Raw genomic sequence first — 14,198 nt, 5'->3', positions numbered from 1 at the left:
ATAGGACAGACTGACATTGGAACAATATGTGACAGTCACAGGGCTGCTGTAGTTCAGTTTATGTGCAGCAATCCCACTGCATGAATGAAATATACTGGATAGAATTTTTTTTTTACAGACAATGTATTTTTTAAGTTAAAAATCTTCAGTTTTTATTTTAATGTGATGCATCAAAGCTATTTAAAAAAAATTCATTTTAGCTTTTGAATTTTCCCCTGAAAAAGTAGCTTTTCTAACAGGGCACCTGTGTTCCCTATGCACTGTATTTGGGAAGCCTTCTGCTTACTTTTTGCACTGATCTATTTCTCAGTGTGTTTATACCTTGGCATTAGGTGACAATGAATCTCTACGGCCTCACCCAGTGTAGATTTCCTTTCAGTAATCCAATCCCAAATACAAAATAAACTGCTATGGGCAACTGCAAACGTAAATGTGAAACCGAATGTAAAGGGACCATTGAAATTGTACAGCCCTAAATACGCTCTGGTTTTTGTTTTCTAATATTGTCTTGCCATACAAAGGAATACAGCTTTTATGTATCTAGGTATGATGAATAAGTTCTACTTTAAACTGAAACTGTCCAAGCCATTAAGCTAAGGGCGAGTTGGCAAACCAATGGTGCAACCAGGGAATTTGCACTTCACTTTCATTGGGAATAATAGTCAGCAATCAGGCCCAGACTGGCAAACTGTGGAATCTGGGAAATGCCATTGGGGCTGCTGTAAGATGCCATAGACGGTCGCTATTTATTGGGCTGGTGGGGGGCTGTTTGGGTCTCTGTGAATGCCAGGGCTTACTTTGAATCCCAGTCCAGATCTGTCAGCAGTGGTTACATCTAATGCATCATTGCAGAGGAGAACAGCCTGGGTACAAATAGGGCTTTATTGGACCTTTTGAGGCATAAACATTTCGAACTACACTGTTGCTATGTTCCTGATGACTGCCTTTCAATGCATTTTTAATATCTTGATTCATAACAAGAACTCAAAGTGAAACCAAAAGCATCCTTTTCAATCTGCTGCTTGTTTGTGTTTCTTTTTTCTCCAGGCAATGTGTTTTTCTTGCTTCTTGTTGCGTGCCAGTGGGTGGACAGAACATCAGTCAATCAATCAATCTGCCCTATATTTGCTACCTGTCACTGTGCACACAGGGTGGATTTCAGCCCCAAAACACTCAGGTCTGCTTTCATGTCAGTGTGCCTTGGGAGCTTGTGAGTCCCAGTATATCATTGGGCTGAGGTCCATAAGTGATTTCTATTCCACTTAAAGGGGTGGTTTACCTTTTAGCTAACTTTTAGTATGTTATTGAGTGTCGTATACCTAATATAGGTATAATAATTTGCCTTCCTCTGCTACATCTTTCCAGCTTTTAAATGGGGCTCACTGACCCCAGCAGCCAAAAAGCTTTTGCTCTATGAACTTAGTTTTTTTTTTTTTTTTTATTCCTTATCTTTATATTCAGTCCCTCTCCTATTCATATTCCATTGTCCACTGCCTGGTTGCTAAGGTAAACAAGACCCTAGCGACCAGATAGCTGCTGCAATTCCAAACTGGAGAGCTACTGAACAAAAGGTCAAACCACAAAAAAAAACCACAAAAAAGATGAAAACCAATTTAAAATTGTCTCAGAAAATCAATGTCTGTCATACAAAAATTAATTTGATGAACTTCCCCTTTAAGCAACATGCTTATATAATGTGTATTCAGGGTTGCAACGTGCATGTAAGGGAATTTGATTGTATTCCTAGCAACTTTGCAATTGGTCTTTATTATTATTATTATTTTTTTTTTAGTTTTGACATCTTTCCAGCTTTCAAATCACTGACCCCCAGGTGACGAAAAATTATTGCTTTGAGAGCTTACAATTTTATTATTAGTTTTCATTCTTTATCTTTTTATTCAGTCGCTCTCATATTCATATTCCAGTTGCTAAAATAAACAAGACACTAGCAACCAGCTGCCGAAATTCCAAACTAGAGAGCTGCTGAACAAAAAGGTAAATAACAGAAAATAAAAAAAGAAAACCAACTGCACATTGTCTGAATTTAAGGGCGAACAAGCCCTTTAAGTATCCATAGGATCAGAACCCTTAAGTTGGAGGTAGATGCATGTTGTTCTATTGCTGTGCATATGTTCTGCTCTTGCAGCATTGTTACCGGTACACATTAGTCTGTCCAAACATTCTTTTGACTCCTCTGTGCTAAACCCATGTCCAGATGCACCTCAGCTCGGCCATCCATCTGAACATGGTGTAAAGCAGTGCTTAGCATTTAGCCGCTCCATATCTAAACCAATCTTTCTTTCATTTTCATTGGGAGAACTGAATTCAGTACACTAATATACACAATTTATATTCAGGGTATATTTGTTTTGTTTCCTTTTACTGCCCAGTGTTTTGTAAGGGAGTGTTTACAAGCTACTTATGGAACTGATTATGTGGGTTATTTGAAACCTACTAAATATAATTTTAAGTCCTTGCACGCAAGCATCATTCATCTCTATTTACATAGATATCCCTACGCTAGTATGTTTTGGTCTTTTATTTTATTTTTACTGTTAGCTTTGTATTTTTATATATTTTCCCCTGAACAATGTTGGGAAATTTTGAAGTGAGGTGCCCAATGTGCTCTGTCTGCGCTTAATGAATGACTGGTCTTCTGTGGAGAAAAAGATGGGAATCTATTGTGCAAGAATGAACTTGTATAAATAATGTTGAGTAATAGCAGATACTAGATCTGCTTTCAATCTAGACCGCTTTGGGATATTTTCCAATGGCAAATAATAAGTTGTCTAATTCCAGGCAGTGTCATTCTGTGGCTACTACAGCAAATAAAGTGCTGTCTTGTATAAAAAAGGGCATTGACTCAAGGGATGAGGACATATTTTTGCCGCTTTATAGGTCCCTGGTAAGGCCTCACCTTGAGTATGCGGTGCAGTTTTGGGCTCCAGTCCTTAAGAAGGATATTAATGAGCTGGAGAGAGTGCAGAGACGTGCAACTAAACTGGTAAAGGGGATGGAAGATTTAAGCTATGAGGTTAGACTGTCAAAGTTGGGGTTGTTTTCTCTGGAAAAGAGGCGCTTGCGAGGGGACATGATTACTCTGTACAAGTACATTAGAGGGGATTATAGGCAGTTGGGGGATGTTCTTTTTTCCCATAAAAACAATCAGCGCACCAGAGGTCACCCCTATAGATTAGAGGAACAGAGCTTCCATTTGAAGCAGCGTAGGTGGTTTTTCACGGTGAGAGCAGTGAGGCTGTGGAATGCCCTTCCTAGTGATGTGGTAATGGCAGACTCTGTTAATGCCTTTAAGAGGGGCCTGGATGAGTTTTTGAACAAGCAGAATATCCAAGGCTATTGTGATACTAATATCTACAGTTAGTATTACTGGTTGTATATATATAGTTTATGTATGTGAGTGTATAGATTGGTTAGTATAGGTTGTGTGCTGGGTTTACTCGGATGGGTTGAACTTGATGGACAATGGTATTTTTTCAACCCTATGTAACTATGTAACTATGTAATAGCAAGAATAGCAATAGCAAGAAGATGTGTGTGTATACATACATACAGGCACCGGACCCCTTATCCGGAAACCCATTATCCAGAAAGTTGAGAATTACGGAAAGGTCATCTGCCATAGACTTCATTTTAATGAAATGAGTTAGATTTTTAAGAACGATTTCCTTTTTCTCTGTAATAATAAAACAGAATGTTGTACTTGATCCCAACTCTTCTTATTGGAGGAAAAACAATTATATTGGGTTTAATTACTTTTTAAATACTTTTTTTGTAAACTTCCGAATTATGCAAAGACCCCTTATCCAGAAAACCCCAGGTCCCGAGCATTCTGGTTAACAGGTCCCATACCTGTATATGTGTATATATTTATATAATATGACATTGAAACATTTTGTGCATTAAGTTACTAAAAATGCCCTCCCCTTTAAACAATACAGGGATTGTTTGTCCATATATTGCAGAATATTCAAGCTGATCAACTATGCCAGAGTCACTGATTTAACCAGCTGAAATATATTGCATTATAGGGATAAACAATTCCTGTTATGTTAAAGTGGAGGGCATTTTTAGTAGCTTAATGCACAGAATGTTTAATGAGCCATGGGTGAGTGCAGTGGATCTCACAAACACACATACTGCAGCTATTGTCTTCTTGCTATTATTTCCCATTGAAAAAGATCCCAAAGCATCTGCATTTATAGTGAAATGGGTTGGTTGAGAGGATTTCTTGTCTTTGTCAGTGAAAAAGTATTTGATTTGGTGTTAGAACCCAGCTTTACCCAGCACCACTTTTTCAGAATATTCATGTTAGAATTTATCAACAAGCATAATTCATAGGGATGCACGGGATTCGGCCTTTACATTACATTACATTAACATTTATTTATAAAGCGCCAACATATTCTGCAGCGCTGTACAATAAGTGGGTTACATACATTGGACATACAAAGTAACATATAAAGCAATCAATAACCGATACAAGAGGGGAAGAGGGCCCTGCCCAAAAGAGCTTACAATCTACAAGGCCTTTTTTCAGCACGATTCGGATTTGGCTGAATCCATGCTCCTGGCCGAACCAAATTCTCAAAATCACGTGACTTTTTGTCACATTAACATGGATGTTGAAAATTTTTCACTGCGCATAACGCTCTTTAACCCTTCCGTATCCTAATTTACATGTGTTGAGTTTGTCACTGTTTCCTTCTTTCATTCTGTTTATCCCACTGGAGGGAGGTCCCTTCAAGATCAAAGAAAGGGTTAATGGGAGGGTGCAAATTTGGCACCCCTGAGCCATTATAGAGGTAACATCTGAGGTGCTATAAGGGCTATAAGGTTAACAGTCACTGAAGGGTGCCTCTCACTACTGATTAACCCTTTCCTTCTTTCCTTACAAACAGTCACAGATCAGGCAAAAAGTTGTTTACACAGGGTGGGGGCATGGGGGTTTGTACTGCAGCAACCTGACAGGCCAAATTGCTTGATCAATTACTTTGCCAATCAGCCATGGGCTGCACTCTCCATCAACAGCAATGTTAACTACACCTCTAGGGTGGATTTGTTTTTTCCATTGAGAATATCTGAACAAGCATTATGTCACTTACACTTGGGTAAATTAAAATATTCACAGTCAGGTTTCTGGCCCAGCAGAACTGAAAAGTGTCTGAGATCTGGTTACAGGTGACTTTCAAATTAATGTTCTATACCTTTTCTACATTATATTTACTGAAAGCATTGTAACCTGAAAAATTAGAACGTATTACAAATATACTCAAACATTTTGACTTGCATTTCATGGAGCTTTCCTATTTGTAGATATAGTATAATTTTGGCTCCTTTGTTCACCAAACAAGGGAAAAAGGGGAAAAAAAGGGCAAATTAGGGCCCTTACCCAATTGTAAGCAAGTTTATAAAATATGATCCGATCCACAGTTGAGATATGATGCGTTATCCGGAAACCTGTTCTCCAGAAAGCCCCAAATTACAGAAAGTCCATCTCCCATAGACTCCATATAAATCGGATAACTCAAATGATTAAAAATGATTACCTTTTAGTCTGATGCCACACACTGGGGGAGATTTACCAAGACACGAACGCTCGGAGCGTTCATACAAACGCTCCGAGCGTATTCTCTGTGATTTTTTTTCGCGCCCGTGCGAAAAATTCGGAAAGGCTCTGCTGCTGTTTACAATGGTTTGGTATGAAAATTTCATGACTTTCGGATCGCTAATACGATATTATCATGACTAATACGATTTTTTCGTAAGCATTTTCGGGATATTTGTGATCTTCAGAAATTTTCGTTTCCAATCCGAATTTTTCCCATTCGGGATTCGAATTCGTGGATTAGTAAATCTGCCCCACTGTGTATGGCGTACATTTTGGGCAAGCTGAAAAAAAGCTTGGGGAAAATATGTGCCATACGCTCCTACCGACTTTGATTTCTCGTTTTTATGCAGATATCGGCTACATGTGCCTGCACCCGAGCGTATTCCATTCATTCCGGTACAGGCACAGGTAGGGGCATATGGTGCATATTTTCGGCAAGCATTTTTCAGCTTGCTGAAAATATATACGCCATACGCCCGGTGTGGCATCAGCCTTATCTCTGTAATAATATAATATAAAAAAAATAAAATTTATCCTGACTGATATAATTAATCCTTATTGAAGGCAAACCAATCCTATTGGGTTTATTTAATGCTTAAATGATTTTTAAGTACCTTTTAAGGGCAGTGACACACAGGGAGACAAATCTTTGTTGTCGCAGGCGACTAATCTCCCCGCAATGCCCTCCCACTGGCTAGAATGTAAATCGGCGGTGGGATGGCATACGCAGTGCCGCGATTTGCCTAAGTCACCCGAAGTTTCTTTTAAGGCGACTTCGGGAAATTACGGCGTATGCCATCCCACCGACGATTTACACTCTAGCCAGTGGGATGGCATTGCGGGGACATTAGTCGCCCGTGACAACGGAAAGATCACTTTTCCAGAAAACCCCTAGGTCCCTAGAATTTGGGATGACGGGTCCCATACCTGTATTAGAGACTTTTCCCTAGCTAAAACTATAGACCTGCAGTGTCATCCCTCCCAGGTTTTGATGGAGGCTCCTTTATTTACACCCGTTGCAGGGGCAGAGCAAGGAAAGTAGTAGGGGTAGGTCATGGGCAAAAATTGCCCGGATTCAGTTACCATAAAGAAAACTAAAGGTGCCCATACACACACTGATATTATCACAGAAAGTTTTGTATGATAAGCTGTGCGTGTTTCGTGGGAAACGAGACGACCGATACTGGTAAAAGCCATGGATATCTGTCACCTAATTGATTGGGCAGGATTGAAAATTTAGATCAGGAGCCTTTTGAAGGTGCCCGAACATCGTAACGTTAATGCTGAATCGTTAGATGGGGTAAAGAATTTGTTTTTGCCTGCATATCTGACTAATCAGCTTTTGACGTTAGTAGAGTGGACAAACCGTCTTTCCTATGACCAAAGGTCATGAGAATGATTCTAATTGTAGCGTGTAACCTTAAATGAATGGCGGTGTTGCATTCCTCACATAGAATGACTTCTTTATTAAGCTATTAGGGTGTATTTAATTTTCAACCATATATCTGACTTTGCCTGCGTCTTTGCCTTCTCTTGTGCAGTGCCCGTCGGTAATGAGCCTTTTATTCATACGGACATACACAGTCCCCTTTATTGGACTATGTATATGGATACAACTAAAGCGGTTAAACTGTAACATAAAGAAACGAGTTGTTCAAATAGCTACAACTGAATCGACATGAAATTTGAAAAAAAAAAAAAATACAAATTAATTAAAAGCCCCCTTTTATCAGTATATTCTTTCCTGGCAGCTGGGGTTCTGATGTGCCTATCATCGTGCAAGGGCAGCATGTTTGGATCTGTCTGTGTGCCTGTGTATTGTTTTAGACAATGTTCTTTCGGTGGTGGATGGGTCTGTGTTGAAACAAAAAGAATCCTTTGTATAATAACACTGCAGCTCTTCACTTATAATGGCCCGTGACGTGAGCCTGCCCATAAGTAACCAGCCATAGATCATTGTGCCGCATCATGCTGTTTCCAACTAACTACACAGATAATAAAGGGAAACCTGTGCTGGATAATAATGCTCACTGTCTGCAAACACTACTAATTAATGTACTGAATATGTTTGCTTTCTCTATTCATGAACATCCTTGACAACTATGCTGTTAATTGTTCTCTCCAAATTAAAGGGCCAGTAGCACCAGGAAATGGCCAGCCCCTAAGGATTTAATATTTACTTATGGCAATTGCACATATATCAGGGTGTTTTTGAGTGACAAAATACTCATTTTATGGGCAGTTACAGACAGTCAATAATGTACCCTTGCCAGTTTTACACAGGTTGACCAATTGCTGTTATTTGTTAGTGCATGTTCAGGCTTTGGGATTGCAAGGTTGGGAACAGAATGTTATCATATTGATGGCTTTCCCTATGAGCTTGCACTGTGTTGTGTAATGTTGTTTACTGATAAGGAGCACTTGTGCAGCACCATGTGGCAGTTAGGCTTGTCTGCCTGTTTTGTGCTCAGTGCTACATTGTAGTTTCCTCCCTCTCTGAGAATGAGGCAATACCCAAGCAATATCGGTACAGTCACTAATATGATGGAATGAAAGTCGTAGCAACAACTGACAAAAGAAACGCAGAACATTTCATTCATTTTATGAGAAACTTTAGAGGGGTATATTTTGTATGTATGTATATCTGTATATCTTATATATAAAGCGCTACTTATGTACACAGCGCTGTACAGTAGAATAGCTTAATACAACAGGGGGTTATTAAAATAATAAATACAAAGTATTACTAAATGCAAATAAATACAAGGTACAGTTGCAGTAGGTTAAGAATCAAAGAGACAAGAGGGTAGAGGTCCCTGCCCCGTAGAGCTTACAATCTAAATTAAAGGGATGTTTGAGTTAACGTCTAGCACGATGTAGAGTAATATACTAAGACAATTTGCATTTGGTCTTCATTTTTATTTTTTTTAGTTTTTAAGTTATTTCACTTTATGTTCAGCAGCTCTACAGTTTGGTGTTTTAGCAGCTATCTGGTTGCTAGGGTCTGAATTACCTTAGCAACCAGGGACTGGTTTGAATGAGAGATTGGTATAATAGGGGAGAACCTGAATAGAAAAATATGTTTTATAAAAGTAAAAATAACTATAAAACTGTAGCCTGACAGAGCAATAGTTTTTTGGCTGTAGGGTCAGTGACCCTACATTTAAATGTTGCTCACGTGTAAAAAAAAATGTTGGGGATCCCTGATGTAATCCCTTTAAAGGGGCCACCCTTACAACCAAAAAAAGTTCAAAAACCTCTGCATGACATTTCTCTGTCACTTCTAATGTCCCTATATTTTACAGTGTGGGAACCCCATATTCTGTATGTCTTTTTACCTCTAACACTATTAGATTGTAAGCTCCATTGACCAGGGCACTTCTTCCTCCTATCATTGTACCGTTTTGTCCCCATCTCTCCTGTGCCTATGTGTTAGACTAAATGGTGCTGCATATACACAAATAGGGCTGTATGAAAATATATATATACACGCAAACACTTCATGAGAAATAAGATCTTTATTTATTAAAGGTTCCTGCTACTGATTATTTTGGAATGTATTATTATATGTATACCAAATATCACAGAATCTGCACTTTCTCTGTAAGAGACTTGGGGGAGTTATTCTAGACATCTTTATTGTGACTACAGAACTTAAGGAAAATGACTAAGCAGGGAATACTGTCTGAACAAATTATCTCTGACTGGCAGGGAAAATAGCTGTTTTCCTCTCTAGACTTCTGGTAGCTATTTTGTTTTGTAGGCACTTGTTTTGCTCATGTTTCTTATCACCATAAAATAGAAATGTTTTTTGCTGTGTTTCATAATGTCCCACTACTGCCAGTCTAATGGTGGGTATAAGTGACCAGATAACATTGGCCAGGATGCTCCATAATGACTGGACATTCGTATGGCTGCTTTGAAATGAGCTGCATTCTAATCAAAATGCTTGAAACTGAGCTGCTTCTGATCGGACATGTTTGTTGCTCCGTTCATGATAAATTAAGGCTGGAAGGACTGTCTCCCTGGCCTCAGTTGGGCATCTGGTCTTTACACCTTCATTGGTTCTCAGCCAGGCAGCAGGCCTGACTTGACTCCATGTCCCTCTGGCGACTGTCTGATCCCCTTTTATAAATGCATTCTGCCCCCTCCAGAAATGGGCAGGTTGAGAGCATGTTAATAAATCTTGGTTGACCAAGGTTAGGTTCAGGTAGGGCGAGGCCTGTTTAGGGGTATTGACCTGTGTGTCATTACTGCATTCAACAGCTTCACCACGCCATGTTGTGAAAATATAAAATTGTTAGTATGTGTCAAGTTTTGTGATATGTTATGCAACTGGGAACATAACGATGGTCTTTGTTGTATACATTTGGGATTTTCCCTTGCAAATTTCCTGTTACTTAATGTTGGACAGCAAATTAGCCCCTGCAACAAAAGCGCTGTTTTGGGAAAGATCATGTGAAATTGTAGTGTTTGCTAATGTTAAAGATGTGACATCTGCTATTTGCTTCTTCAAACTGACTAGTACTGAAACAAAAAGTAAATGGAAAAATAAATGATGGCTAACATCTGCTAGGGATCTAAAAGCAATTATTATTATGTCGAAGTGAGGTTAAATATATCTTACTGTATTGTATATTGTGTGAATTCCGACTAGAATTCAATTATAAAAAGCAAGTTTAAAGGGCGTTGGAAACTAGATCAACTGGGGGCTGGAGGTGCCAATTTGTTAGATACTACCCAGGCGTATACTGGCAATCTGTGGATTCAGGCAAATGCCAGAGGGGCTGCTGTAAGATGCCATAGACAGTCACTATTTATTGGGCCTGTGGGGGCTGTGGGTCTCTGGGTACCTGTACTTGAAATGCCAGGGCCTTAAATCCCATTCCAGACTTGGCGGTCGCTCTTGTTTCTTGGAAAATACACAGGCACCAGGTGGTTTTTAACAGGGCAGGCCAGCTCCAGCTTCCCCTGCCTACCCAAGTAACTCCTGTGCTGTAGTCAGACTTTCTGACATGGTTCCTGCACAGTACAAAACTTTGGTAGGTAAGGGAAGATGGTAGTGGTCCATCCTGCTTAAAACTACCCTTTGTGTTTTTCATGGAGAAGTGTGACAGGCCGATAGGGATGTTGTGACTGCTGATATCGTCTGGCTGCCGCAGCAGCAGTTCAAATGCTCAATTAGCCATTAAACTTGAGTCTATAGAACTTAATAACAGCTATGGTTAAGAACAAAGGGATCCACCACCCAACTCACTACAGGTATTTATACCATGGCAGCAAATGCTATTGTCAGCCCGCAAGGCAAGGAAACCAGTCTGTGCACATAATTAGAGAATAAGGGCAGCGCTCTATGGCGGCAGTGGCGTCTTAGCGCTCTGACCCAGTAGCAGTTAAAGAACAGCTGTTTCTGAGTTTTTGCTAAGTCTGACGTGATGTCATTTCCAGCTTGGCAGGCATCTCCGATTTGTCATGTTAGGGAGGGAGACGTTGTGGAGAGGGGAGGAGGGCAGCCAGAGCATGCTGTGTCCCAGGACCCTGTTTACTTAATATGCCTGCCAATAAAGGCCTGGTTTAAATAGGTCTACAGCGGGACTGCCCAGTACAGAGGAGGAGAGCAGCCCCGGGCGAAGCTCTTTGTCAGATGAAAGGCTGGTGGGGAGGATGATACTGCTGCACAATGCCTTTTCTCCTAGGGCTGAGACAGGTAACCTCTCTCTGTGGAGATTTGTTTTTTCCCAACAAAGGGACAATCTGTCCTTTTTCTTATTATCTCAACCCACTTGGGGCTTTGTAATATGCACTAGAGCACTACCTGCAGAATGGCTTGCATGTTATTTACTTATACAGTAGGTAACAGGGGTAATTGGGTGGGGTGGGGGGGGGGCATTAGCTTGCTGGGAGCTGTTCCACAAACAGAAGCTCCGGGTTGAACCAAAGAATAAAAGGGGAGAGGGGGTATTTCTTCTCCAAGATCACACACCATGGTTATACCTCTAGGATGGCAGTAGGGGACTCTAGATTTCTTATATCTGTAGGGAAATCACATGCTGAAGTTATATTTTGTTATATAGTTAAGTGCCCTCACCTTCCAGTTTCCACTGTAAAATATGAGTTCCTTTTTACCCCCTATTCTCAATTATAAACTGCTGTGGCATCAAAAAACTTTTTTTTTTTAACCTTTGTTGAGCTTGTGTCCTGTTCTGTATATGTTCTGTTCCTGTGTATTATAAGGGCAGGCAGCCATCAGAATATATTTAATGTTTAAATTCAATTCTTCTTTGTTTTTTTTCTGTTGGTGAATTTTTTTCCCTTTGTTACTGCATCAAACAATGGAACTTGGCAAATAGCTTTTTTATAAAGGAAACAATTCCTTGTACTTGTATTGTATTTGATGTTGTTTCACATGGGAGGCCTGGGCTCTATGATATCCTTGAAACTGTGCAGAGACAATTTAAAAGGGAATGTCATCCCAAAAATAGTATTTTGCCTAATGAAGAAAATTGCAACTGTAAGCAACTTAGTATTTTCTTTTTTTTTTTTTTTTTTTTTTTTTTAAAGATTCTTAAAATAATTTATTTTAAAAGGCAGAATTTTATTTTTGGATTTACATCCCCTTTAATACTTTGTTCTATATTGGCATGTGGTATATTCAGACCTGTTGCCTTTATTCAACAGATATGGTGTAGCCTTAAATTTGTTCATTTATGGAACAAACTATTTTGAAGATGTGTTTTATGTATGTGTGTATATTTGTGTTGATATAGCACCGCTTGTACATGCAGCGCTGTACAGTACAACAATACATTCAACAAAAAGGATTCGTTATCCAGAAAGCTCAGAATTACAGGAACGCCATCTCCCATAGACTCTATTTTAATCAAATAATTCAAAATTATAAAAAAAATAATTTCCTTTTTCTCTGTAATAATAAAACAGTACCTTGTACTTGATCCCAGATAAGATATAAATAATTCTTATTGGATACAAAATCACTGGGGGTGCAAATGTTAGGCGCTCGCTGCAGGTACCCTGGGCTGGTGCAGTTCTCTAATCGCTTACCTTTTACCCCAGGCTGGTGTCCCTGCGAGAAAAGTCACTGGGGGTGCCTAACATTTTGGCACCCCCCCAGTAACTTAGCCTTTCCTTCTTCTTTAAGGTATGGAGATCCAAATTACGGGAAAAAACCCTTATCTGGAAAACCCTAGATCCCGAGTATTCTGAATAACTGGTCCCATACCTGTATAAGTGCTTAATGAAGACAAGAGCAGACCTTCCAGCCTATATGTGTGGGTAACTTACAAACACCAGTAGGAGGATACTAAGTGCTGCAGTTTACTACAGTGGTTGTTACTGCCTCATAAGTGTGTTTCCATATATACTCATGACAGTCATCATTTAAGGCCATATATGGCTGATAAAAGCTGATGGGCAGGTTTAAAAATCCCCTTCGGGGGGAAGGGGTTATCATCTAATTGATGCGGTCCTTGTCCCCAGTGACCTGCATCCCCTCAATGTGACTCCTGGGCCAAACAATCAGATTGATCCAATATTGCCCATCTCAAGGTGGGCATATCGGGAAAAGATCTAGTCATATGTTGTATGTTGACACCACCAAACAAGCGGATCTTTCGGGCCAGCGCTACACGAGGAGACCTTCTGGGAACATTGATCAGACCATAAAGCGCCCCCCCACAGGGTGCCATGTGGAGGCATCTTGGTGCCAGATATTTATTTATTTTTACTTATTTATTTCCAGTTATTTATATAGCACCAACACTTTTTCACAGCTCCTTACAGAGTTTATTCATCATTCACATCGGTCCTTGCACCAGAGGAGCTTACAATCAAAAGTCCCTATCACATTCTCACACACTATGGTCAGTTTAGCCAGTTAACCTGCCTGTATGGTCCTGAAGTGTGGAAGGAAGCAGAGAACCCAGAGGAAACCCACACAGAGATGTTGAGAACATACAAACTGCTTGCCAGTAATTCTCTGGCTGGGATTGAACTCAGGACCCCAGCGCTGAAATAGAATTTGTTGCAAGGCACTGAGTTCCTGGAAAACAATTTAACTTTTCAAATGCCTCTGGCTGTAACTGGGTTAATGCACCATATAAACAAATGTCACTTCTTTGCTCGCCCTAAAAGACCTTCCCCCATGTGCCCTTTTTTTTTGCTGAGCAGCAGGCAGTGTCTGAGAGAGAAAGTCAATAACTCAGCAGCAGTAGCATTAGCAGAGGCCTGAACCAGTAGCAAACAACCCCACTGTCTCCCAGTTTGGAGTAGGAGCACTGCCAAGTATTTGTCCTGAACCTTCACTGAACTGCCCATGTATCAGGGGAACGTGTTGCAACCTCCCTTTCTGACCCACTGCTGCTGCTGCTTCCCGTCTCTTACCGGGTTGGATATGTTCCCCCTCACCCTGCAGCTGCCTGGGATAAATGTTCACAGTTCATTTGAAGCGGATCTCTGTCTGGCCTTGGCCCTATAGAAATTTAACTGCAGCTCCCAGCATCTCCCCATTTGTTTGGGTGCTGCAGGGATTTATTGAAAGTGAACTCCACCC

General features: G+C 40.2%; 1 protein-coding gene across 3 annotated transcripts in view; it reads left to right on the top strand.

Annotated features, from left to right (window-relative positions):
- The window catches only part of wbp1l (WW domain binding protein 1 like), a 37,918-nt gene that overhangs the window by 7,080 nt on the left and 16,640 nt on the right, over positions 1 to 14,198 (top strand). Inside the window, exon 1 of one of the 3 annotated variants that reach the window (NM_001097326.1) lies at positions 11,127 to 11,336. The exons of the other annotated variants lie outside the window; for them this stretch is intronic. Coding sequence (NP_001090795.1) covers positions 11,310 to 11,336 — 27 coding nt within the window. The 5' untranslated portion in view covers positions 11,127 to 11,309. Of the gene's footprint in view, positions 1 to 11,126; positions 11,337 to 14,198 lie in introns of those variants that run through there. 3 annotated transcript variants of the gene reach the window in all.

Source organism: Xenopus tropicalis, chromosome 7, assembly GCF_000004195.4.
Source record: "Xenopus tropicalis strain Nigerian chromosome 7, UCB_Xtro_10.0, whole genome shotgun sequence".
In the NCBI taxonomy this organism is placed as follows: Eukaryota; Metazoa; Chordata; class Amphibia; order Anura; family Pipidae; genus Xenopus; species Xenopus tropicalis.
The sequence above is the reverse complement of the archived record's forward strand: the minus strand, read 5'-3'. Positions and strand labels throughout refer to the sequence as shown.